This window comes from Oryzias latipes, chromosome 16 (assembly GCF_002234675.1).
Source record: "Oryzias latipes chromosome 16, ASM223467v1".
NCBI classification, from domain to species: Eukaryota; Metazoa; Chordata; class Actinopteri; order Beloniformes; family Adrianichthyidae; genus Oryzias; species Oryzias latipes.
Window position 1 is genome coordinate 30,897,674 of NC_019874.2, and position 25,475 is coordinate 30,923,148.

The following is a 25,475-nucleotide window of genomic DNA, read 5'->3' on the forward strand; positions in this document are numbered from 1 at the left end:
AATTATGCTACTTTTTGTGAAGGGGGTGTGAAAATTAATATGCCAGCCCCTTTTTGCATTTTCGCTTTAATTATGTGACAATGTAGAAGTAGAAAATAAAAAAGCATTTTGGAAGATTGATTTTTAATTTTTATTTTTGAGTCATTTGATGCAGTTCCATTGTGATTTTTTTTGTTTTAAATTTAGCTACACATTTACCAGAGAGCTTTTTGAAAATGAAATGTCAAATACCATTTTCTTTATCATTTTAATTACGTGACAGAATGAGAGGTGTTGAAAAAGAAAACGCGGTTTGGCGGATTGCCTTTTCATTCTAATTTTGAGTCATGAATACAGCTTCAATTGGAAAATGAAAAAGCATTTCTGGTATGGACTTTTATTTTTGGTTTCAACATTTTTTATTGTTATTTTGAGAAAAACAAATAGCAACAGAAGAAAAAACAAAATTTCCAGCACAACAACATTTGCAGAGGATACAGTACCCTAGGAAGGGTATTCATTTTTATCAAACTTATTCTACTTAGCCATGACAACCACCTATTAAGGTCCCTTTTCACCGAAGCCAGGACTGGACCAAATTTAATTTGTTCAGCTCAGCAGTAACTTTGCAGTAACTCTGATACCCAAATAGGTAAAGCCAGCGCTTGACCGCCTAAAAGGAAAATCCACGGGAGGAACCCACTGTTTTTGATCCGCCAAGGGCAATGCTTCACATTTATCAAAGTTAATTTTATACCTGGAGAGATGACCAAATTTGCCAATAATTGAAGTTGGAGCTTTTCAAAGAACTGAATGGGGTTTTTACCCCTCCGTACCTTCCTTCAGGTTGATAATGCGGATGTTTTCCCGTCTGCTCCTGTTCTCCACATCATCCAGAGCATTCTCCATTGTCTTGATCTTCTTCTCTGCATCGGCTAACCTCCCGGCTAACTCGGCAACCGTGTCCTCCGCATCAGAAACCCTCTGTTCTGCCGCAGTAATGGGAGCAGTATTACTTTCCAGCGTAGAGGAGATTGTCTCCAGAGTCTCTGAGAGCTTAGAGAATTTCTGCTCTATTATCTCTGTAAAGCTTCGGGTCACTTCGTGAATGAGAGCTGGAGTCTGTGCTGAAACCTGGTCGCCTGCTAGCTCGTCCGTTTGGCTAGCACTAGCAGTCATGGCGGGCGTCACTTTCTTTGGTTGAATTTGAGTTTGTTTTGACATTGTCCGTCGTTCAATGTTTAAAGTTATGCGCTTGAAGTATTATTAATTATGCAGCAGAAATGCTTCCATACAATTGTGTCTGTGCTGTGGACCAGATACAGAATTATTTTATTTTTTTTACAAATGGGCTTAAAGACCGAAGCCAATGAAGAAATGAGGTCACCTCTCTGTTTGATTCTCAACATCGTTGTTTTATTGTTTTGAAATTTAAACATCCATCAGTCTCATTTTCTTGGTATCGAGTTGAAATGGAGATTTTCTGAAGCAGAACAGTGTTTCAGAGACCTTTTGAAAAGTGACAGAAAGTTTCTAGACATCATCAGTTTGGAGACCCGCTGGGAAAACGGTTCCAGTCCAGGAAGACGCCACTCTAGGACAGCTGTGGGAGGGGTTAGTTATCTGGGACAACCGTGACTGACAGAAGCTGAGAGAACATCGGAGAACTCGGAAGGACACAGTCACAGCAATCTACATCATTCTGGCACTAAAAAACTGTCAGTTTCAGCTGCAACCAAGAGAATTGGACTGAGTAACTCCTCCCCCACGGCGTTCCAAACAGGAACTACCCATTGGTTCCAAGAAGCCAAAATCTCATTGATGTCTATAGAGAAATAAACAGCTGTTAGTCAGTCGTTCTATTGGTCAGAAAGAACCGTTCTGGTTCTGATACCTTTATTTTTTAACATCTATTCCTAATCCCCTTTTTTTTCCATGATATTTTTCTGTAGTTCAAGTTCTAAACTGGCCAATCAGAAGCCTCCATAAAGTAGGTGGAGCCTGCTGGCCCCCCTGTACAAACGTTTATAACTTTTGACAGATGCGATGTAGCCCGCTTTCAAGTGGGAGCGGTTTCAACTTCCAACAAGCTCACTCCTGATAGGAGAGAGCGGTTGCCATAGAAACGAAGACCGACTGGCCAATATAGTGACTTTATTTGGTTGGGGCTGGAAGTAAACCGTTTTCTATGGACGATGTCACATTGACTCAGTCCAGTTCTCACATACAGTCGATGGGTAAAACCTTTTTAGGGTTTGATGACGTGGATGGAATCTTTACTCGTGGTCGATTCCAGTGTTCCTAACTGACCTATGGTTCCTTCAGACACATAAGCTGCCACGGAGAGAACGTACAAACACAATCATCTCTGCACGAAGAACAGCGGACAGAAAAGCTCTGAGGTGGTGGAACACCGGATAGGAGAACAAGTGCAAACCACTCCACCCAAGCTCACACAAAGCACACACCTACAGTTACATCCACCATACAAACTGATGCTGTCTTTCTTTGCTTTTGGCGCTTTGCTCTCATCCTCCTCAGCTCATGCAGACGATGCCTGAAAGAAAAATCAAATGAACCGTGAATGGAATAGCTGAAGCCCCGCCCACTCAGAGACTGCATCTGTCACTTTACTGTGTTCCTGTCTGTAGGTCAGGGGCCGACAAACGTTTGGAATGACTGTAAAGTTTTCAGCTATATTACACCTGACTTAGGTACTGGTTGTCAACAACATGAAGGACTTTGAGAAGTGTTTGATATAACCAATGCAGTAATAAATCAAAGAGCCAAATATCATTTTAAGAACGATGGCACCTGGGATCTGTGCTATCTCTAAAATCTGAAGTGACGCTGATTTTCATCAGAGTTCTGACCTGCAGACAACTTGACCTCAACTTTCAGCTGCACTGATAACAGCTGCAGAAGGTTGAGAACCCTGACAGTCTGCGGACGTTACAGCGAGGTCAAAAGTGATTGATCACTTATTAGATCACTTCACTTGCCCCAGAAATTGATTCATGATTTTTTCTAATGAAAAATCATTTGTACATATTTTTAACTTGATACTTGATCTGCATTTGCTATGAAGATTTCAGAAACAGTGTTGTGTCTATTTTTTCTGATATAGTTATTTGTAATCATAGTCATTCCTAATTCTGTCTGATAAAAGTTATGAACTGGATGATGATAAATCATGTAATGAAAATGGTTATGGTAGAACAGGGTGGGATTACAAGCAATCTTTGATTTACTGTCTCGTTGAACTACTCCTAAGTTTGATATGTCATTGTATGAATGTATAACTGCTGATTGTATTGTTTTATGCATTATTCTTTCTGTGATTGCTTGAAAAAAACCATTTCACATAAAAAGCAATCAAAACTTTTAATTTCTTTTATTTCACTGTATTACCAAAGGCTAACAGATGGAATATGTTCAACACCTACAGACATGTCTGTCTGTAGGTGGAGCAAAAAAGAGATTTGAAGTCTTTTAAATTCTTTAAAAATCGTTTTAATGTTGTTTTTTTTAAATTCTGTCTGACAGTCAAACATTCAGGTGGAACGACCTGCAGAACCAGTGACTACTAAATACTCTTTTGCTCCACCTCAGTTCCGGTCTCCAGGTGAAGCTGCAGTCTCACCTTTGCTGCACAGGTGAGGCCCTGGAAGCCTCTCCGGCAGTGGCAGCGGTCGGGCAGAACGCACCGGCCTCCGTTCAGGCACCTCTGCTTACAGATGGCTGCACAGAGGCAAACCAGGCTTGTGAGTTTTCCGGCTGAATTTTCCGGCTGTGTTATATTTTCTGCAGGCTCACCTGTTTGACACTGCAGGCCCCCCCAGCCCACGGGACAGTGGCAGGTGTTCGGTCCGACACACTCGCCCCCGTTTCTGCATTTCTGCAGACAGACGGCTGCAAAAACACCCGGTATGGAGGTGAACAGGGGTTCCATCATATTTTGTCTTCCTGGAGTGTTTATGAAACAGACAGCTGCTCCTTGCAGACCAGACTTGTATCCTTGGGGTGCTGGTGTCACCCCTAAAGCTGTGTTCACATCACCCCCGGCAACGCGCATTCGACCAACCCCTTCCAATAAAGCTGCATTCACACCGGCTGTGTCGACTCACGTAGACCAGAATGTTTGGCTTCTGCGTCCGGCCAGTGACCGCGCATTGCTACGCAAGTTTTTAAGTCCTGTCGGGGGCTCTACGTAATGGTCCCGTGCTGAAAGTTCAACGAGTTGAACTTCTTGAAACTTAATCGCGGCAAACGATCACTTGGAAGAGATCTGTGAAAACAAAAAGCCTGTAGCAACCTCAGTGGCGTCTACACTAACTTACTCCCTGGGCGAGTAACCCCACCAGCCACCATGCTCCAAAGACTACCTCAAAGAGGTGTGGGCACAAGTGTCTTGCAGCAGAGGGCGGTGGTCAAGTGCACATTGAGTCAGCTGTGTCGGAGCAGGGAATTGTGGGAAATGATCACCAGTGCCTGCTTTAGTTGAAATTGGTTTGCGCATGGGTTTTTCTTCTGCCTAATTCCTTTTCATGTGGCTATTTTACATTGTTTCACTCTGAGTTATTTCATCCTTTTTTTTTTGCACCGTAAGTGTGGAGAGGGGAGAGGATGAAGACATTGGTGCGATGTAACGATGTGTCAAAATAAGAGCGCAAAGTGCCGGCTGCTGCAGGCATGTACAAAAGAAAAGCTCAAAGTCTCCTCTTTGAATTTGGCATTTCATTGTGTGTGATTCTGCGGGCACGGAAAATGTCGCCCTCAATGAAGTGCCGCCCTGGGCCACCACCCACCTCGCCCATACCAAAAACCGCCACTGAGCAACGTCTTCTGGGGCAGACAAGCGCTGGTAAACGTTAAATAAAACAAAAGGAGAAGAATCCCCCTCCCTGCTGCTCCCTGCGTGTCCCGTGTGAACACCACCGGCTGAATGCGCGTTCATGAAACTGTGTATAGCGCTACACACGGCCATGTGTGAACGCAGCATGAAAGTCTACAAAAACAAGCGTTATATGTGCGTTTTGGGCTTATGCATTCAAAATTCTAGCGTTCACGCATCGCTATGCAGGTTTCTACGACTATTTTTGGGTTCTACGTATAAAATGATTGAACTCGTGTTGATGGGTAAACCCGGTCAAACTCTGACCAATCTGGGACTCTGATTTGGGAGTTACGCATGGATGGCGTCTGTTTTAATTTGCTAAATTCACAACCAATCATGCAGGAAAAAATGGATAATTTTGGTTTGTGTCCGGTCTTTCACATATCAGAATAGAGCTGTGAAAGTAAAAGCCTGGAGCAAGTTTCACCACATTTAGCACCAAGTCTCGTCCAACTGTAGGTGGCAGACACGCGCGAGTTAACAGTTCCTACATGCAGTCAGTGGATGTAACTCTGACGTCTAATGTATGGTAGATGTACTGCAGCCCAAATGCAAAACCATTAGAAAGGTCTTCTCATCACGATAAACAGAGATGATCCTCATACCCCTCAACTCCACAAAAAGCTCACATTACACTATTTACTTTAAAATCAGCCTCAAATAGTCATTTTTTTAAGAAATTGTGAGGCCGTTTCCTAAATCCTCTGTCTAAAAATTTATTTTCTGCCGATTTTCTTAGTCAACCAATCAACTAAAGAGGCTGAATCTCATTCCGTGCGTCTAGCATGAAATAATTGGACTTCTTCTTATAATTGATGTGAGATGGATGGCATTCTTCTCTGGTGTTAGACGTCTGCGTCTCTTTCCTGCTGTCTCCTCAGACAGACGTCACCATCCATGCAGGGCTGGATATGGGTTGAAACTCCCTCTGACCTCCCCCTGAGCACAATGTGGAGTTTTACTCACGCATGCTGCACCTCCTCCCCCTCCATCCTGATGCGCAGGAGCACGTGTTTGCTCCAACGCATTTTCCTCCGTTCATGCACGTGGGCTCACACACACCTGAAACAGATTTAAGAGTTTTTTTTCCCCCCTCCAACAGGTGAGCATCACTTCAAACTGGAGGCTCTTACTCCTCTGACACCTTTGACCTGCGTAGCCTTCAGGGCACGAGCACACGTTGTTCCTCATGCACTGACCGCCGTTCTTACAGGGGGGGCTGCAAACAGCTGAACAAAAGCAGACAAGTGAAGGGTATCTCTGTGACGGAAGCAAAAATCCTTCTGGGCGTTGCACTGACGGTGAAGGCTTACCGATTTGACACTGAGAGCCGTAGAAACCGCGGGGACACGCACAGACGCCAGGCTTTATACAGGTTCCTCCATTCAGACAGATGGGATCACAGAGAGCTGCCAAACCAACCACAGATGCACGTTTGTTTCAATAGAAGTTGTAGAAGGAGCTTTATTTTCATTTGATTTAAAACCCGAGTAACACAGCATCTTTTTCAGTGCAGCCAATACGAAAAAAAGGTAAAATATTTCTCATATAAGGAAATTAAAAATCATTTTAACTTGTCGCATGTTCTGAGTGTCATTTGTTTTTCTATGTGTCTTCTGGCTTTACTTTCTTCCCTAATTTAGACATTTTACCAATGGTCAACACGGAGTCCTGGGTAAGGAGCACAACAGAAGTGAAGTGGAGCTGCAGGCTGTTTGGACTCCAGATATTATCCTGTACCTGAGTGACATGTTGGTCCAAACCAGCCGGCTATGCATTGGCAGACATCAGGAGAAATGCACTCCCCTCCGTTCTCACAGTGCCTGTTACACACCACTGACACACACGAACAATCAGTTCTCACAGGAAACAACAGGAACTTAATCAGTCGGACTGCTACAACGATGGGTGATTTTTATCTGCATTTTTATTCTGAAGCAGCATTAGCTTCCTGCATATTTCAATATGTTTCAGAAAATTCATATATATATATATATATATATGAAAAAAACTGGATTCATTTCAGACTTTTTTATATACCTTAACTAAAATCAGCTGGTTTGCAATATATAATATTAAATCAGCGGCCTCCTGGTAACCTTTGCATGAACATTGAACCAAATTTATTAAATACTCGGATGAATATCGAGGTTCTGTTATTTGTCCCAAATGAAGCAAAATTATGTTAATTGAGGTTTATTCAGTCTTAAACTTTTGTAAGTATTTTTTTTCCTCCACAGGGCTCTGCACTGGGACTAGTTTTTCTTTTTTTTTTACATATATATATATATTTGCAATTATTTACCTTTGAAAAAGCTCTTACTTCGTAGAAATCAGCAAGTAAAAAAAATTACAATAATTATGTAAAATTATTTTAAATGACACATCAAAGTAAAATAATTAGACGTGAGGTGTGTTGAAAAATATTATTGACTGCTTTAGTTTAAAAAAACAGAAATAAATGTTTTTTGCGCAATCTAAACAATTGGAATCGGAATTTGAACGTTTTCCACAGAGAGGGGGGGTTTCTGCTATTTTCAACCCTTGATGCACTCTGTGTTTTTTAGATTTTTGCATACTTTAATGCTTTAGGCAATAGTAATTCTGGTACTGATTTCCATTCTCCCTGCTGGTATAGAAGGTCTGCATTAGACTAAAGGCTTATTCACACATTCACCCCCCCCCCCCCCCCCCCCCGGCTCCCGGAGGAATGGTTTGTCCTGGCACCCCTCTGTCACCCCCCTCTCTTGGCTCATCCAACACAGCGAACAGGTGTTATGCCCTCTCCTTCTTCACCGAGTCCTTGTAAAATTCTTGTTGTATGTATTTACAACAGATATGTATTTTGTACCTCCAAAATCAAAATTGACACAATTATCCGCGGTGTTAATGTCCATTATCGCGTGGGCACATCACCTTATAAAATAACATTTTTAAGTTTTATTTTGAAAGCACAAGGGAAGTCTTTATTTTGAAACTCGGACTTATTTCCGGTTCTCCGGCTTTTTTCCGCGGATGACGCGTCAACGGACTGGAAATAGAGCTCCTGCATAAGGCGCGGTGAGTAGTTACGGAAAAGTTTATGTTTCTGAAGTAGAAAATGTATAAAATAATTACTAGCTAATGTAGCATATTAAGCTAATGCTACGATCAGCGCAGCATAATAATATGGCAAAAAAATAAAACGAACATGAAAGTTTTAATTTATGTTTTTATGTTTTTTTCCTATCAGAATTTTGAAATATTATCAGCTTTTTGCTCTGCATGGACATTATTCAAAACCATTTAAAAAGATGCTAATGTTAACACAACATCATCATTTAATATTGAAGCAATTTGAAGTCAGTTTTAACATCCTAATGCTTTTGCTGCAATAAGTCTGAATTGCTCCTTTTTTTCGTGGACATTACACAAACCCGTTAATAGATGCTAATGAAATCTCACTGATTTCACATCTGGGTCCCACGTATCCGTACGGGCAGCTGCACAGATTCCTGGCCTGGCAGGCGCCGCCGTGCTGGCAGGGCGGGTCGCAGCGCGCTGCGGCACAGAGACACTCGTCACCATGGATGGATGGTGGGTTGGTGGCGTCCGAAGGGGAGTTTGAGGTTACCTTCCTCGCAGGTGGGGCCGCTGTAACCTGCAGGACACTCGCACACGTTCGGTTTCACACACTTCCCCTGGTTCTGACAGTCCGGTCGACATAGAGCTGGGGGGAAGAGTAAGGCAGAGTTTGAGAATCCAAATCCTCATGAGTCCATCAACCTGAAACCCAAAGGCCGCCTGGATCTCACCGATGTGGCAGCGGTATCCGGTGTAACCGTCTCTGCAGGTGCAGACGTTGGGCTGACTGCACTCCATGTTGGGCCCACACGGATGCCTGCAGACGGCTGAAACCCAACAACAGAGCAACACTCAGAGACCAAGAGGGGATGCAGATACCGAACAAGCACCGATGGATGGTGATGGACTCACACGACTCCGCCTCCAGTTCTCATTATCTAGCTTTTTCCACATTTGTGATCTCTCTGATTCATCTTTTATTCTTTTCCACGTCCTTCTCAAACCTTTTCTTCGTTTGTTCCCATGTCTCGTTTAACTACCTCTGCATGTGACTCCGTCGCCCGTGTAGCCGCTCGGACATCGGCCACACCCGAAGGAGCTTGACGTCTCACAGGAAACCCCAGGAAAGCACGCGGAGCCCGAACACATCACGGGACGGGTCGGTGATCTCCTGGCTGCAGCCGAGAGGTCAGGGGTCATCTTCCCTCTGCCTGAGGGTCCACTCTCAATTGGAGCCACGGTCTCATATTTTGTGAAGGAAACTCTCTGGAATCCAGAGGGGGTCGGTTCTGGTCCGGACCCCCTGTCAGGAACTTGTTGAGGTGAGGTGGAGGAAGAAGACGACACGGGCTTCCTTTCTTTGCTGATGATGGACTTGTGGATGTGACTCTGTGGCTCTCTGCTGACGGACTCCTGACCTGTAAGAAACTGGAAGTTAGAGGAAATTTCTTCAATAAAAAAGCTTTTTTGTTATTTTAGTTTGCAAATAAATTAGGCATTTTTTCACCCATATGAGCATTTTGTTAATTATTTTGGCCTTTTGAGGAAATATTGTAACATTTTTAGAATATTCAATCAAAAAACTAAAGTAACTAAATAAATAGTTAATAAATATTTTAAATTAATTTTGAATTTCTTTTTGCATAACCACTATGATTTTTATTTAGCATTTTTTTCCAGTTATCCCCAAATTCTGATTTAGAACCAGATGAGGCTTCAGCCTCTTTGTGTTTTTGAGGTCTTAGTGTTTTAGACAATTTAACAATGTGTTTAGCACCAATTTTTCATGTCTTTTTAACTAGTTTTAGTTGGATTTTCTTTTATTAACAATTTTCTTCACAGATGTGACTTAAAATTTTGTCAAGACTTTTACCTGTCCTGGTGCAGGTGAGGCCGTTTCCATGGAAACCAGGTGGGCAGGATCCACAGACAAAACCCGCTGATACAAAAGCGCTTTGGAAGCACTTAACCCCCGGGTCACACGGCGCTCTGCTGCACGGCGCCGTGCTCCACGCTGGGTCCGGCCGTTTGGGCCTCCGTGAAAACTGCGGGACGCCTGTAGACTCTGTGTTTCCTTGGAAACAAGAGCAAATATTGATCACTAATATTGCATGTTTTCCTCATATTGTGCAGCCATTAATATAAATATTATAATTATTGATTCAGCTTAGCCTCCAATACAAAAGGGGTTTATACAAATATACCCTCTGTTTGCCTGAAGATCCATAAACCCCTGCTGTAACAGTAAAATCTGTCCCACACAAGAGGCCTTCAGCTCTGATCTGCTTGCTCAGCTGTTGGACAGAACAAGTTAAAAACTATCTATTGTGATGCCCTTTCTGAAACATCTCTTCTCTCCTGATAGAAACGTTTGTGGAAAGGTCATCTTTAGGTCATTAGGGATTTAAATAGCCGTCTTCAACAGAGGTTGAGGCTCTGCGGGGTTCCTGCCGGGACTCACGGCTGCAGGTTTTTCCGTCTCCGCTGTAACCCAGAGGACACGCGCCGCAGCTGAAGGAGCCTGGGGAGTTTCTGCAGACCACGTCGGGGAAGCAGGGCCGGGAGGCGCACTCGTCCACATCTTCTCTGCATGTGCGGCCTAAAGGCGACAGCCAGCAGAGTCATGAAGCCCACGAGAACTTCAAAGCATTTCTGTTCCACGCCAGAAACTCTGGACCCTCAGTTCTGATCTCAGGTTTTCTCATCATTTTGAGGAATATTCAGATAGTTTCAACCACATTGGTTTCTCTTCTGATCTCCACAGGAATGCATTGTGATGGTGTTTGGGTCCAGAAGGCAAGGTGGGGGGGGCGCACCCGTCATTCCAGGGGGGCAGACACAGGAGAAGGTGTTCGGTCCGTCGACGCAGCGTCCCAGCCTGCAGGGGTTCGGCTTGCAGTCGTCGGCGTCCGCCTCGCATCGGCGCCCCGTGAACCCCTCCGGACACGCGCATCTAAAGCCTGCGGGGATGCTGGCGTCGGGGACGCACCGGGCGCCGTTCAGGCAGTCACAGGTCAGCACGGAAACCTGCAGATGGTTCAGAAAAATGTTTCAAAGCAGGAAAACGGAGAAAGAAATTCAACTGTAACAAAGATGCAGAAGCTGCTTCAGAAGTATTGAAATGAGCTCCGTTCTGCCGGAGACATTACAATAATATACAGAAAAATGCAGTTGAGTTTCATTTTCAAACTAGTCGAAATCTAATTTAAACCCCAAATAATAAACTAGATAACTTGGAGAAGTGATAAAAGTCTGTCAAATGTTTTCCGTCTTCACTGAAGTTTGATTTTTGATTTTGAAAGAAACTGTCGTTTGTTGGAAAACGTGGATTAGAGACGCACTGACTGAAAACACACAGAAACGGGCCTCTAGCCCTTGTGCTATCTTATGGGGTCCAGATGACCCCACCCTTGCATTGACGTGTTCTTCCTACCATGATAAAGGTGGATAAAGGTGGGAAGATTTCATTTAATCCATGGACACCAGTGAAGATCACAAATCATTGAAGAAAAAAGGTTCACTGTCTTGTGGGGTCCAGATGACCCACAAGACAGCACAAGGGCTAGGACTGCAGAATGAAGCCTCTTTTCATCACAGAAATTCCCCAGAACCGACATGACGGGTCTCACTTCCACAGAAGCTCTGGTTTCAGCGTCGCACTCGTCCGCCACAGCGAAGTGGAAAAGGTGAGCGTCTGTGGGAACCGCCGTCGCCGCCGCCTTCCAGGTCAGCAGGCCGGACGGAGACAGAGATGCTCCCTCTGGGCCGGACACCAGGGAGTAGAGCAGCGCGGAGCCCTCAGGGTCCTGAGCCTGAAGCTGGACGCTGAAGGCCTCCCCCTGGATGGAGCGCAGCTGGAAGGGTGGAGGCCGGAACAGAGGAGGCCGGTTCTCTGCGCAGACAAACGCAGGACCGTAAAGCGAATCAACTGCAGCTCAGGAGGGATATTTTCAAAATGTCCAGGAAATAAGAAATCATCTCGTCACTCTCGTGTTGATCTTCTGAACTGAAAGCTGTCTGACCTCGTTTGAACTCGAGTTTAATCAGTGGAGAGAAACTTCATCAAGAGTCAACTGGACTGATGTTACTGAAGGGGAAAACACAACATCACGTATGAACGAACTCTCTGCTCTGGACCACGAGTGACGGGACAAGTCCGGACGACACGTCAGGCAGGAACTTCCGGGTCTGGACTCTCCTTCCCTGAAACACAAGCCGTCGATGCTGCAGGTTTTCTCCTGGAAAAAGCAGCAGGTTAGAGACACGAAGACCTGGACGGGAGGTCTTCAAGAGTAAAGAAGCACAGGTACAGATTGTCCATCCAGTTATAGGACCATGGCCTGTATATGAGACCTGGACTGAGTGGCCCCTCCCCCCTGGCGTTCCAAACAGGAAGTACCTTCAAAATACCACAGACTTCTATAGAGAAATAAACAGCTGTTACTCTGTCATTCTATTGGTCAGAAGAACCTTTTTTCCCCTCACATCTTCTTAATGATCCTCTTTTTTTAAATATTTTCTCTGTAGTTCAAGTTATAAACTGACCAATCAGAAACCTTAATAGTAGGTGGAGACTGCTGGCCCCAACGTTCAAAAGGTTTGACAGATTTGGTAGAGACGTAAACGGCTCGGACCAATCACAGCTCACTGACAACGTCTCGCTCCAAAGCGCGCCGTCCGTATCACGAAAAAGTAACCGGTTTCTACAAATGACATCATGCTCACTCAGTCCGGTTCTCTGACAGTCCATGGGGCGGAGCCTGAACCCTCACCCTCAGAGAACAGAGGACGTCCGCGGCGAGGCTGCACACTTGACAGGCGCCGTCAAAAAGAGTCAGTATCTTGGCGTTGGTGAAGCTGTGTCCGTCGTTTGAAACCTGGCATGACAAAAGCCGGTTTTTATCATCGTGAAACAACCTGTGGGTCTGACATCACTCCTCCTTACAGCTCATTCTCTCATAGTCATCAGTCCTTTAAGAAAACGACAAACACGACTGACTCTGATCTGCCAGCGGGCCAGCGGTCCCCGTCCGGGTTCCAGGTCCAGACCTGCAGCACCGGGGCCTGCCTCCAGGGGGAGCTGGCACTCCAGAGCTGTGGCATTGACAAAGGAGGCGGGGACGAAGCGAGGCGCCCCCTGAAGCCACCCTCCATCCTTAAACTTAATGACACAAACGGAGGGATGAAGGCAGTGGAATATGGAATATTAAAGCAGCATTGAGGAAGAGGAGGAACCATGAAGATCACAGAGGTGAGGCAGAGATGTTTGCTTACAAGGGGCCAGATTTGAACCTTTAAAATGTTCTCACTCATGAATAGAAAGTCCGCCCGTCTTATTGGTTCAAACCCCAGAAGAGAAGCAATGACGGCGGGTGAGCGTCTCTGCTTTGGACAAAAATGTCCTCATGTGACTTAATGGCAGCGGTCAGCGGTCAGTCTGTTCAAGACTCACATGTATTATCTATAGAAAGTATTTACGACAATTTCAGAAACATTGTGGTGGAATATAAATGTAATTTTAGTCCATTATCGAATTATCCAGCATGATAATTTTAGCATTTTTTTAATAAAAAAATTAAGGGTTTTGTTTTCTAAGACGTAGTTTCCGCAGAGCAGTAGTTCATTAGTTCATTTGACATTCACCTCTGAATTGTGGCATGGAGTAAGCCTGGCCTCACATCCCATCATCCATCTGTTTACACTCTCCTGCTAGCTTACAGCCCCTCAAACCCCGAAGCTAGCATTAGCGGTGCAACAAAAACAGCGAGCAATGTCAGAGCTATCCAGCCGTCCAGATCTGATCCAGATTCCAGCTCAGACGGGGAAAACAAAGACGTTCATGGATCTATTGGTCTGTGAGAGGATGCATCAGAATGGAGCAGAGCAGGTTAGCTTGTGGCCCCGCCCAGCCACAAATACGATCTTTTTTTAAATGGGATTTTTTACGTCTGCTCCTGATTCCCAATGATTTGGATAAAGAAATACACAGAAATGTAAAAGTAATTTTCTTTCTATATGTCCTCCATCACCAGAAAACAGCCACAAGAACATGCCAAAAAACCCCAAAACAGGATTTTCATCAGAGTGGGTCTATAACCACAAGGAGGTGCTGGTACAAAAAAAAGACTAAGAAAACCAAAGTACCTTTTCTTGAACAAACTCACACTTGAGTTGACTTGAACCCTCGAAGGCCCGGCCGCGCACCTGGACGGTGGAGCAGTTTCTCTGACGGACATCACAGAGACCCTCGTTTTCCAGCTCCAGGATCTCTGGGATCTGATCTTCAGAGGAGGAGATCCTGTTTAGAGGAGTCTCTGTGATCCTGCAGACATTTTATCTTTGTGTTGTTCCTTCTATTACCAGAGAGGGCGCTGCAGTCAAACGTCCCAAACCCTGGGAAGCACACACAGCCCGTCTCGGAGCACTGGCCGTTCCCGCCGCACAGGTCTGGACACCTGAGGACGTCCACCGCCTGCTGGTGCTCCTCCCACCCTCCCGCCTCCTCCTCCTCCAGCCTCCTCTCGCACTCGTTCTCCAGCAGCGGTATCGTCGCCCTCAGCCAGGACTTGTCATCCTTCAGTTGCAGGTCAGAGACGCACATGGCCACGGCCCGGCGGAGTGTCTGCTCGCCCAGCAGGCCCCTGCAGCTGCTGGCCGGCTCGGACTCGGCCACGGCGCGGCGGCACTGGGCCTCGGCTCGCTGCCGAGTCAGGCCGGAGGGAGTGGGCCACACCGGCGGCGTTTCTGGCTGTGCTGCCGGCTCGTGGTCCTCTGGGAAGAAGTAGGAGGAGCTGTGGCGTTGAAGCTGGCGTGGGGAGTTGGGGACGCTGCGACGGGTCCTGCCTCTGTGGCGGCGTCGGGAGGAGGCTGGAACCCGTTTTCTAGAGGCTCTGAACAAAGAACTTCCACTCTGCACACTTTGGGCGAGGCGACCGGGATGGAGCTGCAGGGTGTCGTTTCGTCGCTCCAACGAGGCAAGGTGTTTGGCTGTGACATCCAGAGCGGGAATGACACCGGAAAAACGGACATTGGCGTGACGAGAGCACGCCGTTTTCTGGCAGGTGCACTGACTGTGGCCCTCCGATGAGTCCAGGTGGGACGGCAGAAGGTCAAACAGGCTGCTGCCGGGCGGGAGTCTGAGGAAAACCGGAGAGGAGTTTGACAAACGGCATCACAGCGAATTCTGCCATTTCTTTTTCACGTCTGACCTCCACTCTGAGATAAAAGCCTGCAGATCCCCCAGCGTGGCGCCCCCTGCTGAGTGGAAATCATTGTCTGGTTGACCGTCAAAGGTCCCACACAGTCCCTCAGTGTGATTGAGGTCTGAGCCGGGGGCCCTCAGGGTCAGACTCATCCCCCAGTCCGACACATCTGCACGGACAAACGCTCCCGATGCCAAGGTCATCTGGGAACAAGAAAAGCCTCAGAGATCCAACCGTTTCATCGCTTCGATTTCAATAAAATGCCAAACATTTCTACGAAACAGAAGAAAGTTCTGCGTTCCGTAGAAAAGTGAGTGAACACCTGCACTAAAAAAAGAGTAAAGAATAAAAAAAAGGGTTCAATTATGCAAAATTGCTAAATTATATTTTAAAAAAAAGCCAAACTTTTTTATAAAATTCAAACAATTGTAAATTGCTAAATGAAAATATAAAAATACTTAAATTTAAAACGAAACATTAAATGAGACACCCAATTAAAAAAGGAAACACGAATGGAGGCTACAAAAATAATACTGCAAGGCTAACGGCAAAAAAAGAGAGATTCTGTTAATGTCAAATTTTAAATGAGCTTTAAAAAGAATCTGGATAAAGTGGATCGATGGTAAAACAATAAAACAAAATGGTCAAAACAACCTTATTTCACAGATGAATTTAAAACTGACTGAAAAAGAGTAGAATCGCTTAAAAAAACACAAATGAACAGAAGAAAACACCACATTTTACCTAAAAAACAACAGCCTTTTGAAATTGAGCATTAACCCCTTTACGTTCGTAAAATATTTACGCAAATAAGGCACACTTTTACAACTACAAACATTTAACGTAATTTCAACCAATTTATATTTGGAGAAATGCAGTTTTGCGCCACTATGCAACACTTTACGGTAGTAAATCATCAAGTTATTTGCATAAACGCTTCATGGTAGTTGAGTTTCAAAAACAACATACGCCGTTTGAACGAGTGTAGCTCTTTACCATTTATGCAACTAACATCATTCCAACAGATCTGGAAGTGGCTTATCGCCGTGTTTACTTCTTCAAAGTGTTGCTTATCAGAGCAAAGCTACATTTCTGTAGTTCTGAATACGATGGAATAGAACGTCAAAGAACGTTGGATTAGATTGTCCTGCTGGCTGACAGCTCACTTCCACATGTGGGGGTTCTTGGTTCGGGTCTCTCGGTTGCGTCGGGACTCACTGTGACTTTGCGCCCTTGGTAGGACTCAGCGATCCGGATCCCGTTTCTGTTCGGGTCTCTGCTCCTCACCGTCAGCTGAGGTTGGGTTTCGCCCATCACTCCGTTGCACATGTCCAAAGCCACGGCGTCACCGCCATCCCTCACCACCACGCCGCAGACGCACGAGGCGGCGTGCTCCAAGCTGCCACACTCCCATTGGCGGACATGGACCTCCAACGGCCAGAAGCTGCTCTTGTAGAGAACAAACGTTCCTATTTGGTAGTTTTCATAGTATCTGAAAGAAAAAGCAGGAACCACAGAAGTAATTCCAACCAAAACAATCTGACCTGACATGATGTGAGGCAGACAAAAGGCAGATTTCATTTTGTTCGGGTGTACCTGCCGTCAAATGTGATCATGTGTGGGTCCGTGAAGGCGTAGCAATGAGCTGAGGGAACGTCCCGAACCACAACCTGAGGAAACAGTCCAGCCACGTTTCCTGAGCAGTTACAACTGGGATCATCATAAAAATTACAAAAATAACAATCTAGGATCCAGCGCCACCATGAGACCGCCTGTGGTTTGGCGTGTCTACCTGTATGGGTTCTGGCGAGTATCCGTTCCACAGCAAACTGCGGGAAATGATGGGTTTAATGGAGATTTGAGTGGTCCTGTTGTCGTCTTTGACAAAGTCTGTGATGGCACTGAAGTGGGTCCGACCGCTGCCACACAGCCCATCCGTGCAGGGAGCCTGGGACAGAACCAGCACACATGACGACAGGGACAGGTCCGGCCCCAACGCGTCCTCATCTAGAACAGAGCGTATCAGGAGACGGGTTTCAAGAACCAGAATGCTCTGGGAGAATCAGTGTGACCGAAAACCAGAACCAAACCCACGTTGGTGCCCAAAGAGGCTGATTTATTGAACCAAAGGCAGAAAGGTAGAAAGTCCAAAAAAATGTGCATAAGTATGTGTAACTTTACTCAAGTTGATGATATTTCCTCCTTTCTTCTTTCACGGTGAATGCAGTCGGACCTGTCGATCTTCACAGAGAACGTCTGATGTGGATCTAAGGTCAAAGCTAAACTGTGATGGAGAACTTCTCAGACTGTCCAACGCTGATGGATACCTTTTTATACAATCATCCGCTGATTATTCTGAATTACTGCAGTAAAAAATAAAACATTTTCTGAGGAAAGAAAGGAAAAGACACGATTGTAGTTTATTTAATCTTTCATCTACTCAAGTTGAAATAAAAACTTCTAGAAAAGTACTCTATAGAGTACAGTAAAAAAAGGTACACAAGTAAATGTATTTGAATAAAAGTAACTCAGTAGTACTACCCACTGTGTTTATGACAAACTAAACAGGTCTCAACACTAAACCCTGAGGTACCTCAGAGTCATTAAACAGAAAACAGTGAGGAACCTGCCGGTGGCTTCAAACCCAGAGTCTGTTTGTCATTAAAGACCCACTTTGATGAAAATTCTTTTTCTAGAATGTTCCGGTGGCATTTTTCTGACGATGCAGGACATTAAGAAAGAAAATTAAGAATTACATTTCTCAGTATTTCGTTATTGAAATTGTCTTCAATCCGGAGCGGACGGAAAAATGCAGTTTGAAAAAGATTGTATGTGTGATTCAGAAAATACGCTGGGCGGGGCCACAAGCTGCCTGCTTTGAAGTCTCAGGAAGAGGGAGGGGAAGGGGGCGTGGCTGCTGTGCGCCAATAGTCCCGCCCACAATTTAGAGATTAATTTTCTCCTGCCGCTCTGCAGACACTATGTTCTATAACTATGTTCAGGTTTATTGATTTTTCAGATGAACACCATAATCGTAATCAAAAGACCACTTTGAAAATAGATCAAAAGACTTTAACCCAAACTAATTCCACCCCCTTTAAGGAACTACGTCACGCTTCTTCAAAGCGTTCCTTCTCCGTCTTTGATTCATTTAGATTTTTATTAATCTTCAAAGACATTTTTCAGCATCATTTTCTTCATTTCTTCTTTATAAGAAGTCATTCATTGTCTCAAAACTGAACAATATATGACAAATTTAATATTAAGTTAGAATGTAGGAAAACAGAACAACATTAAAAGGTACTTAAATTAAGTTCTATAAGGTTTTAAGGCTTTATTTGTAGCCTTTTGAGGATCATTTAGTGTTTTACTGCTTTGCTTTTAACGTTTTTTTTCGTTATTCTAGAAATCACATTTATACAATAATTATTAAAAAAAATTTATTTTCACATTTTTAGCTGCCTAAACAATAAAAATGATCATTTATTTTATTTGAAAATCCTGTACTAACTTAAAAAGTTTAAAAACAACATAAAATAAAAGCTTTTGTCATTTATTTTTTAAATCATTCCATCTCGTGCAGCATTTTCCTTAAGGCCTGTTTTCCTCCCAGAGTCTTTCTAGTACATATTGTAGTAATGTTAGTACTTTTATAAGTGTTTTTAGTCTTTATTTTTAAACGTCTTTGGTTAACATGGAATTGTTTTTTACCTTTTCACAGTACTGTTGGACATTATTTACCTTCTTTTCAAAGCATTCTTGACCTCATCATCTGAAATTGAAGTAATTTTTTTAGCTTTCAGAGGAAAGATGTTGATTTGTTGCTATTGTGTGAAAGAGGAGGCGAGGTGAAATGAGTGGGAGGAGCCTTTTCATCCATCATTCAAAAGTAATATGCAATTCAGTCTTGGAATACGAAAATACGTTTTGCAATTTAGATATCAATATGAAAAGTTACAATTCATAAACAAAATAAAATACTGAAATGTCATTTTTTTAGTACTGAATTTTAAATTTCAAACTGCAGTTTCTAAGCGGAAATTGTGATTTGCATATAACTTTGCATGAAGGGTGAAAAAAAACGTCTGTGGGACTTGACCTCACCTTGACTCTTGACCTCACCTTGACTCTTGGTGCTGATCTGCAGAGGCAGAGTGCAGCTGTGTGTGGAGGAGAAGGAGCCTTCAGGACACGGGACCGGAACCGTGGCCCCCACCAGCAGCTCGTGCAGCCCGGCGTCCTCAGACAGGACCGTCACTGCAGGCTTCAGCTGCAGGATCCACACAAAACACGGAGGACGTCTGCTAACTGAAAACCTCATGCTTGTGCTGTTTGTTTACATCTGAATCCATTTAAAAACCACATTTTTACCCGGATCCCGGCAAAAAAGTGACTTTCCACGGATTCCCCCCGAACATCGGCCGATTCCAGGAAGAAACTGGAGATGGAGCAGAAAATCTGAGAGCAGAGAAGAATCGAACATTTCATTTTTTTGGAAACATTTTAAACCGACTGAACCAAAACTTTATTCCTGGAACGTGAATTTCTAATAGAAAATTAGAGAAAATCCTGAATCTCACAGAAATAAAAGATGATATTTGAGCTTTTTCATGTTTTTCTATTATAAAAAAATAGCATAAAAATGTCAAAGTACTTTCATTTACTAGGAAAAAGTACTAATAGCCCTTGTGCTATCTTGTGGGGTCCAGATGACCCCCCCCCTTCCATTGAGGTGTTCCCCCTACCATGATAAAGGTGGATAAAGGTGGAAAGATTTCATGTAATCCATGGACACCAGTGAAGATCACAAATCATTGAAGAAAAAAGGTTCAGAGCACTGTCTAGTGGGTCTAGATGTTGTCTTGTGGGGTCAACTCGACCCCACAAGACAACACAAGGGCTAAAACCTGCGTCATTCCTCATAAGCAACAGCTGGACTCGGTGAGTCGATACCTCGTCCCCTAACCGCAGGTTAAAGCCGTCCAGCTCTATGACGGCGGAGGTGTGGAGCGTGGTCTCCTGCTTAAGCTCCTCCTTCGTCCCCTCAGGTGAGAGGCGGGACCAGGTGACCACAAAGCCCAGGGACCGGTCGGAGCTGGCCTGGAAGCGGCACCTCAGGAGGACAGTGTGACCCGACGCCTCCGAGACGATCACGGGGACGGACGGACGGGGGGGGAGTCCCTCTGGGAGGAAACGAGCAGGAAGATGCAGAAGGTCAGGTTTTAAAACATAGTACAGTGGATAAAAAGGATGAGACTTTTTATAGTTATGGGAAGCATTTAAGGGGGGGGGACGCGTCTAGCACCTCTGACAAACAGAAAGAAAGCATTTTATGTCAAATTTCTTTGCATTCCACCTTATTGCAACAATCAATTTAAACTTTTTTGAAGGTGTGGAAACTTTTTTAAATGACGTTTTTCAGATTATTTAGCTGTTTTTTTTTTTTGTCTTCCGTTGCTCTTCAGACGTAACAGTTTGACTCCACATTTGATTGACAGATTTGGTCAGCTCGGTTGGAGGTGGTAGGGGTGTGTCCTTCTAACAAGCTCACTCCTGACTTGAGAGTGGTTGCCATAGAAACATCCACTCAATCACTGCTTAGTAACAGCGTCTGGTTACAACATGGCGGCGTCTGTATTGCAAAAAAGAAAAAAGGCGACTGAATTGACTTGATTTGATTGGAGCCGGAAGTAAAGGCCCGTACACACCGGGACGAATATTCGCCAGCGTTTTTCGCCACGTTTTTTGTGTTCACACCCAGGCGATTTTCGCTGACGATGAGTGGAGCGAACATGCAATTTCATTCCCTGACATTAGATGGCGCTTAATGTAAAACAGAAATACTCCTGTACACAAGGTGGCGCTGCGCAACTTTACGCTTCTTAAAGTCGCTTTTCACTCAGAAGAAGAGAGCAAGTATTTACACGCTTGTCAGAATCAAACAACGAAAACATGAATATTTCAAGCACCAGTAGGTCCAACTGGTGCTTGGTTCGGGGATATTTTAGAATGTCCGACATTATTGCTTCGCGGCTGTGTAGACGCTACTTGGCGTCTATCTTCTTCGCTGGTATGTGTGCTCAGCAAGGCAGTTTTGTGTTTGAGCGCCCCCAAGTTGTGTTTTACTGTAACTTCAGAAGCTCCAGACACGTGAGCAAAAGCGCCATTCTCATTGGTCGAGTAGATTTCGACGCGACGCGTCGAAAAAAAAAAACGAACCCGAGGCGTTTTTTTTTTTTGACGCTTTAACGCGTCGCGTTTTTTCGCGTCGGTGTGCACACTCTCATTGGTGCCCTTTGTTTAGTCACGAGGCGTTAAACGTCGGCGAAAATCGCCGGCGAAATTCGTCCCGGTGTGAACAGGCCTTAATATGTGCATTTTCTATGGGGGACGTCACACTCAGTCCAGTTCTCACTTACAGTCTATGATCAGGAGAGAAAACCATGAGAACGGATGTCACGACTGCAACACTGTATGGAGGGAATCTCAAGAACAAGTGGGGAAAAATGTTGCCTCATCTACAAATACGATATTTCTTTGATGACCCAATCTTCCGTTCCTATGAAATTATTACAAAAACTCTAATTATATTATTAACAAAATATAATATACACAGGAGAAAAGGGTTGAGAAAAGCCCCCCCAACTAACTTTTTTTAAAGAAATAGATTTATAACAACAAGTTAAATCACAAATAATCAAAAAGAACTTTCTAATTGGCAATTATTATATTATAAGTGTCTTTATTTCACGTCATTTATTTATGTTGGCTTGATTATTTTGTAACAAGATATAACTGTTTTATATTCTGATTTGTTAGAACAAAGTATTTGATGATATGTGTGTATATGTATACTTAGATTGGTATATTGTATTGTTTTAATATAGGTCAGTTGTAAAAAAACAAAAAGTTATCTCTGGTGCCCTCTTGTGGTCATCTGCTGCTACTGCTGTGGCAGTATTAAGTCATGTTCTGAAGCTTTTATTTCGCCCACATTGACGTCTATCTAAATTAAAATTCAAATTAATTTTATTTCTAAAGCACCTTTTATGTAAAAAACAGCTCAAGGTGCTGTACATAAAAACAAACAAGAATGCAGAAAACACCAACGTCTATTCATGCCATAAAATAATTAAATAAGCCCCGCACAATGAAATACACAAAAACAAACACAAGTAAAAGAGAAATGAATAAAGAAGAAGAAAAAACCTAAAAAAGAGAGAACCCAGCTTTGTTTGAAGGACGAAGTATCATGATGTCATATGTGTGTGTGTGTGTGTGTGTTTGTTTGTATATATATATAGATGTGTGTGTTTGTTTGTATATATATATATAGATGTGTGTGTTTTTGTTTATATATATATATATATATATATATATATATATATATATATATATATATATATATATATATGTATATGTATATGTATATATATATATATGTGTGTGCGTGTGTGTGTGTGTGTGTGTGTTTGTTTACATATATGTGTGTGTGTGTTTGTTTGATTATCTCTGTGTGTGTTTGTTTGTCTATCTGTGTGTGTTTATTTATATATGTGTGTGTGTTTGTCTATAAATGTGTTTGTGTACAAATGTGTGTGTGTGTGTGTGTTTGTTTGTGTATAAATGTGTGTGTGTTGATTTATAAATGTGTTTGTGTAAATGTGTGTGTGTATAAGTGTGTGTGTGTATAAATGTGTGCGTATATATAAATGTGTTTGTGTATAAGTGTGTGTGTGTATAAATGTGTGTGTGTGGACACAGACCGCTGACTTGCTCTTCACATTTTTGTTTTTACGTAATATTTCTACAGGTCAAATAATTCGTTTTTACTCCAAAACTTCATCTGATGTTCAAACCGACATAAAACTCTGACAGGATGATTGACAGTTTTCCGTTGACCTGAAAGGTCAGCTGCCGCCCCCCTCCCCCCTCCTATAGGTCCGTGCAGGCCGTCCATCATGCAGGTGAGTCTGTCTCTGTGACCCAGAGGCAAAAGATGCAGGAAGGAACCACAACACAGGAAACCTGAGCGATCGGCACTTTGACCTCCGCTTATCAGCCGCCAGCGAGCACAGAGACGGTGAAGAGGGTTTAGGGAGGCTGGACGTCTGACAGAAACGTCCTCACCTGTTTGGGCGCGTGCGGTCTGAAGAGGTGAAACCAGAAGGAGAAGAAGTTTCAGCAGAGCTCCGGGTGTCATCTTTCCAGCCGTTCCTGCAGAATCCAGCAGGAGGAGGAGGAGGAGGAGGAGGAAGGTCGGCTTTCTTCACGTCTCCCTCTTGTTGAGTCTGCAGCATCGGTGGCGAGTCAGGAGGAGCGCCGCCTGCAGTGACCCCGACCTCCAACGCCTCTCTCTAAAGTGGTTCAAACGGCTAAAAAAGAGAGGAATTGAAGACAGAAAACATGTTCAAAGAAAACTGTTTTTGTTCAATAAAAATGAAAAAGTTAGTCACTTTTTTCAGGAATGAAAGCCTCCAGAGCGTCTGTCTTCACTCAGGGAGCTTCAAACCAACATCACACGACTGTCTCTAACTACAAACACTTAAAGCAAAGAATTTACCCAGAATTCTTTGCTTTCTGACACTAAAAAAGGTTAGAAAGCAAACGTGTTGTTTCATACTTTCTGAAGGAACACAGACGCGCTCAGATGCGGCTAAACGGCGAGCGGCGAGTCATCAATCACCGCCTCAAAGCGCTAAAACAGATGTGCGTTTGCTATGTTTTTTGGGGGGGGGGCCGTGTCAGCCAAGCTGGGGGCTTCTGGGTAGTTACTTCTGTTTCCATTCTCTGCTTTAGCTTCAGCTGAAAAATGACTCAAACAAGAAAACAGACAAAAAACAACAACATTAATATACAAAAACATTCAATAAAAGGATCCTCAGATGTTTCCTAAAGTGTTGGGATGGAAAAACACAGCCTTGACCTTTGACCTGGTCTCTCTGCTTCTGGGTGAAAGAGGCGCTGAAGACCGCCACACATCCGGGTGAATGCTGGACTCTGATTGGCTGTTGGGTGTCCGTTAAAAAGCGACAATGATGGAAATACAGTTTGAAGAAACTGTTGCACACATAGTTCCTGTTAAAACACAGAAATCATAAACTTTATTTTAATTTTAAGGGACCAAAGTGTCAAAGATGGTTCAAATATGAAGAATCCACAGAACAGAATAAATGCAAGTTGATGATTTTTATACTTCCTCATGTTTTCCTCTGTTCAGAAAAGGTTCGTTCTCACTGCAAAGAAAGTTTAAGAAGCAGAGAAATGAAGGAAAAATGAAGATTTAAGGGGATTTCTACAGAAAAACTGATGATCTTCTATGTGTGCAGACAGAACCTTCCTATGACGACATGAATGATCTTCATCATCAAAATAATACAAGTTTTTGTTTGTTTCAGGTACGAAAAAAACAACCTGAACTGTTTCTCCTAATTTATTATTTAATATTTTAGCAGCAGTTTAATAAGCAAAAGTCTGACTTCCACTTCCATTACAACTACTTTTTTTTCTTTCACACTTCTGTTCGCTGGACTTAAAAGAAGAAAGATTTTCTGTCACTGTCAGCCTTAATGTTGTTTTCAACCATTAGATCAGCAGGAAAAACAATTTTGGCAACGTTAGGGGTGCATTCTGGGAACTGTAGTTTTAAACACAGAAGAACACATTCATTTAAACACGAAACAGGATAAAACAAATTGTTTACATTCTTGAACCAAAGAAGATGGTAAAATACAGACACATTATAAAATAAAAACACGCTGAGGGTTTTCATAAAGCGCTTTTCTTGCTTTTTTTTGTGTTTCATAAATTCTTTGAATTAGAAAAAAATACAGATCTCCTAATGAAATACATGAAAAAGTGATTTGTTTTTAAAAACTTAGATTTATAAATGTAAAACGTGTCTGCATTAAGCAGCATCAAATATATATGAAAAAAATCAAATATATATACACACACAAATATATATATATATATATATATATATGGATCGGCAATTTCCGGAGTCACCATGGAAACGCGTGGAGAAAGAAAGAGAGCGTTACACTTCAGTGAGATGGAGTCTGAGATTTTAATTTAAGCGTATGAAGATTATAAGACCATCAAAAAAGTAACACGGCTGCATCATCAGCAAAAGAAAGAGTTTCTGCTTGGAGACAAAGAACGGACAAAGTAAACACACGAGTTTATATCTCATTGTGACACATATATATATATATATATATATATATATATATATATATATGGCAAATGGCGTATACTTATATAGCGCTTTTCTATCTACAAGGAAAAAGCGCTTTACAGTCACAGACCCATTCACCCATACAGTGGTGGCA

At 43.3% G+C, this 25,475-nt stretch overlaps 1 protein-coding gene across 1 annotated transcript; it reads right to left on the reverse strand.

Moving 5' to 3' along the window:
- Positions 1–1,373: 1,373 nt before the first annotated feature.
- vwde (von Willebrand factor D and EGF domains) lies at positions 1,374–23,636 on the reverse strand. The gene is made up of 28 exons (XM_023964385.1): positions 23,272–23,636; positions 20,095–20,324; positions 19,513–19,599; positions 19,264–19,411; positions 16,934–17,148; positions 16,738–16,811; positions 16,360–16,633; positions 15,148–15,344; positions 14,300–15,075; positions 14,084–14,220; positions 12,939–13,100; positions 12,712–12,816; positions 12,063–12,177; positions 11,569–11,831; positions 10,756–10,966; positions 10,401–10,538; positions 9,813–10,013; positions 8,980–9,357; positions 8,671–8,766; positions 8,490–8,585; positions 8,321–8,416; positions 6,617–6,712; positions 6,190–6,285; positions 6,010–6,105; positions 5,843–5,938; positions 3,796–3,891; positions 3,623–3,720; positions 1,374–2,536 (listed from the first exon to the last, which is right to left on the reverse strand). Exons 1-28 carry the CDS (start codon positions 23,342–23,344, stop codon positions 2,522–2,524), a joined length of 4,665 nt encoding a protein of 1,554 aa, XP_023820153.1. The 5' UTR covers positions 23,345–23,636; the 3' UTR covers positions 1,374–2,521.
- Positions 23,637–25,475: the final 1,839 nt, after the last annotated feature.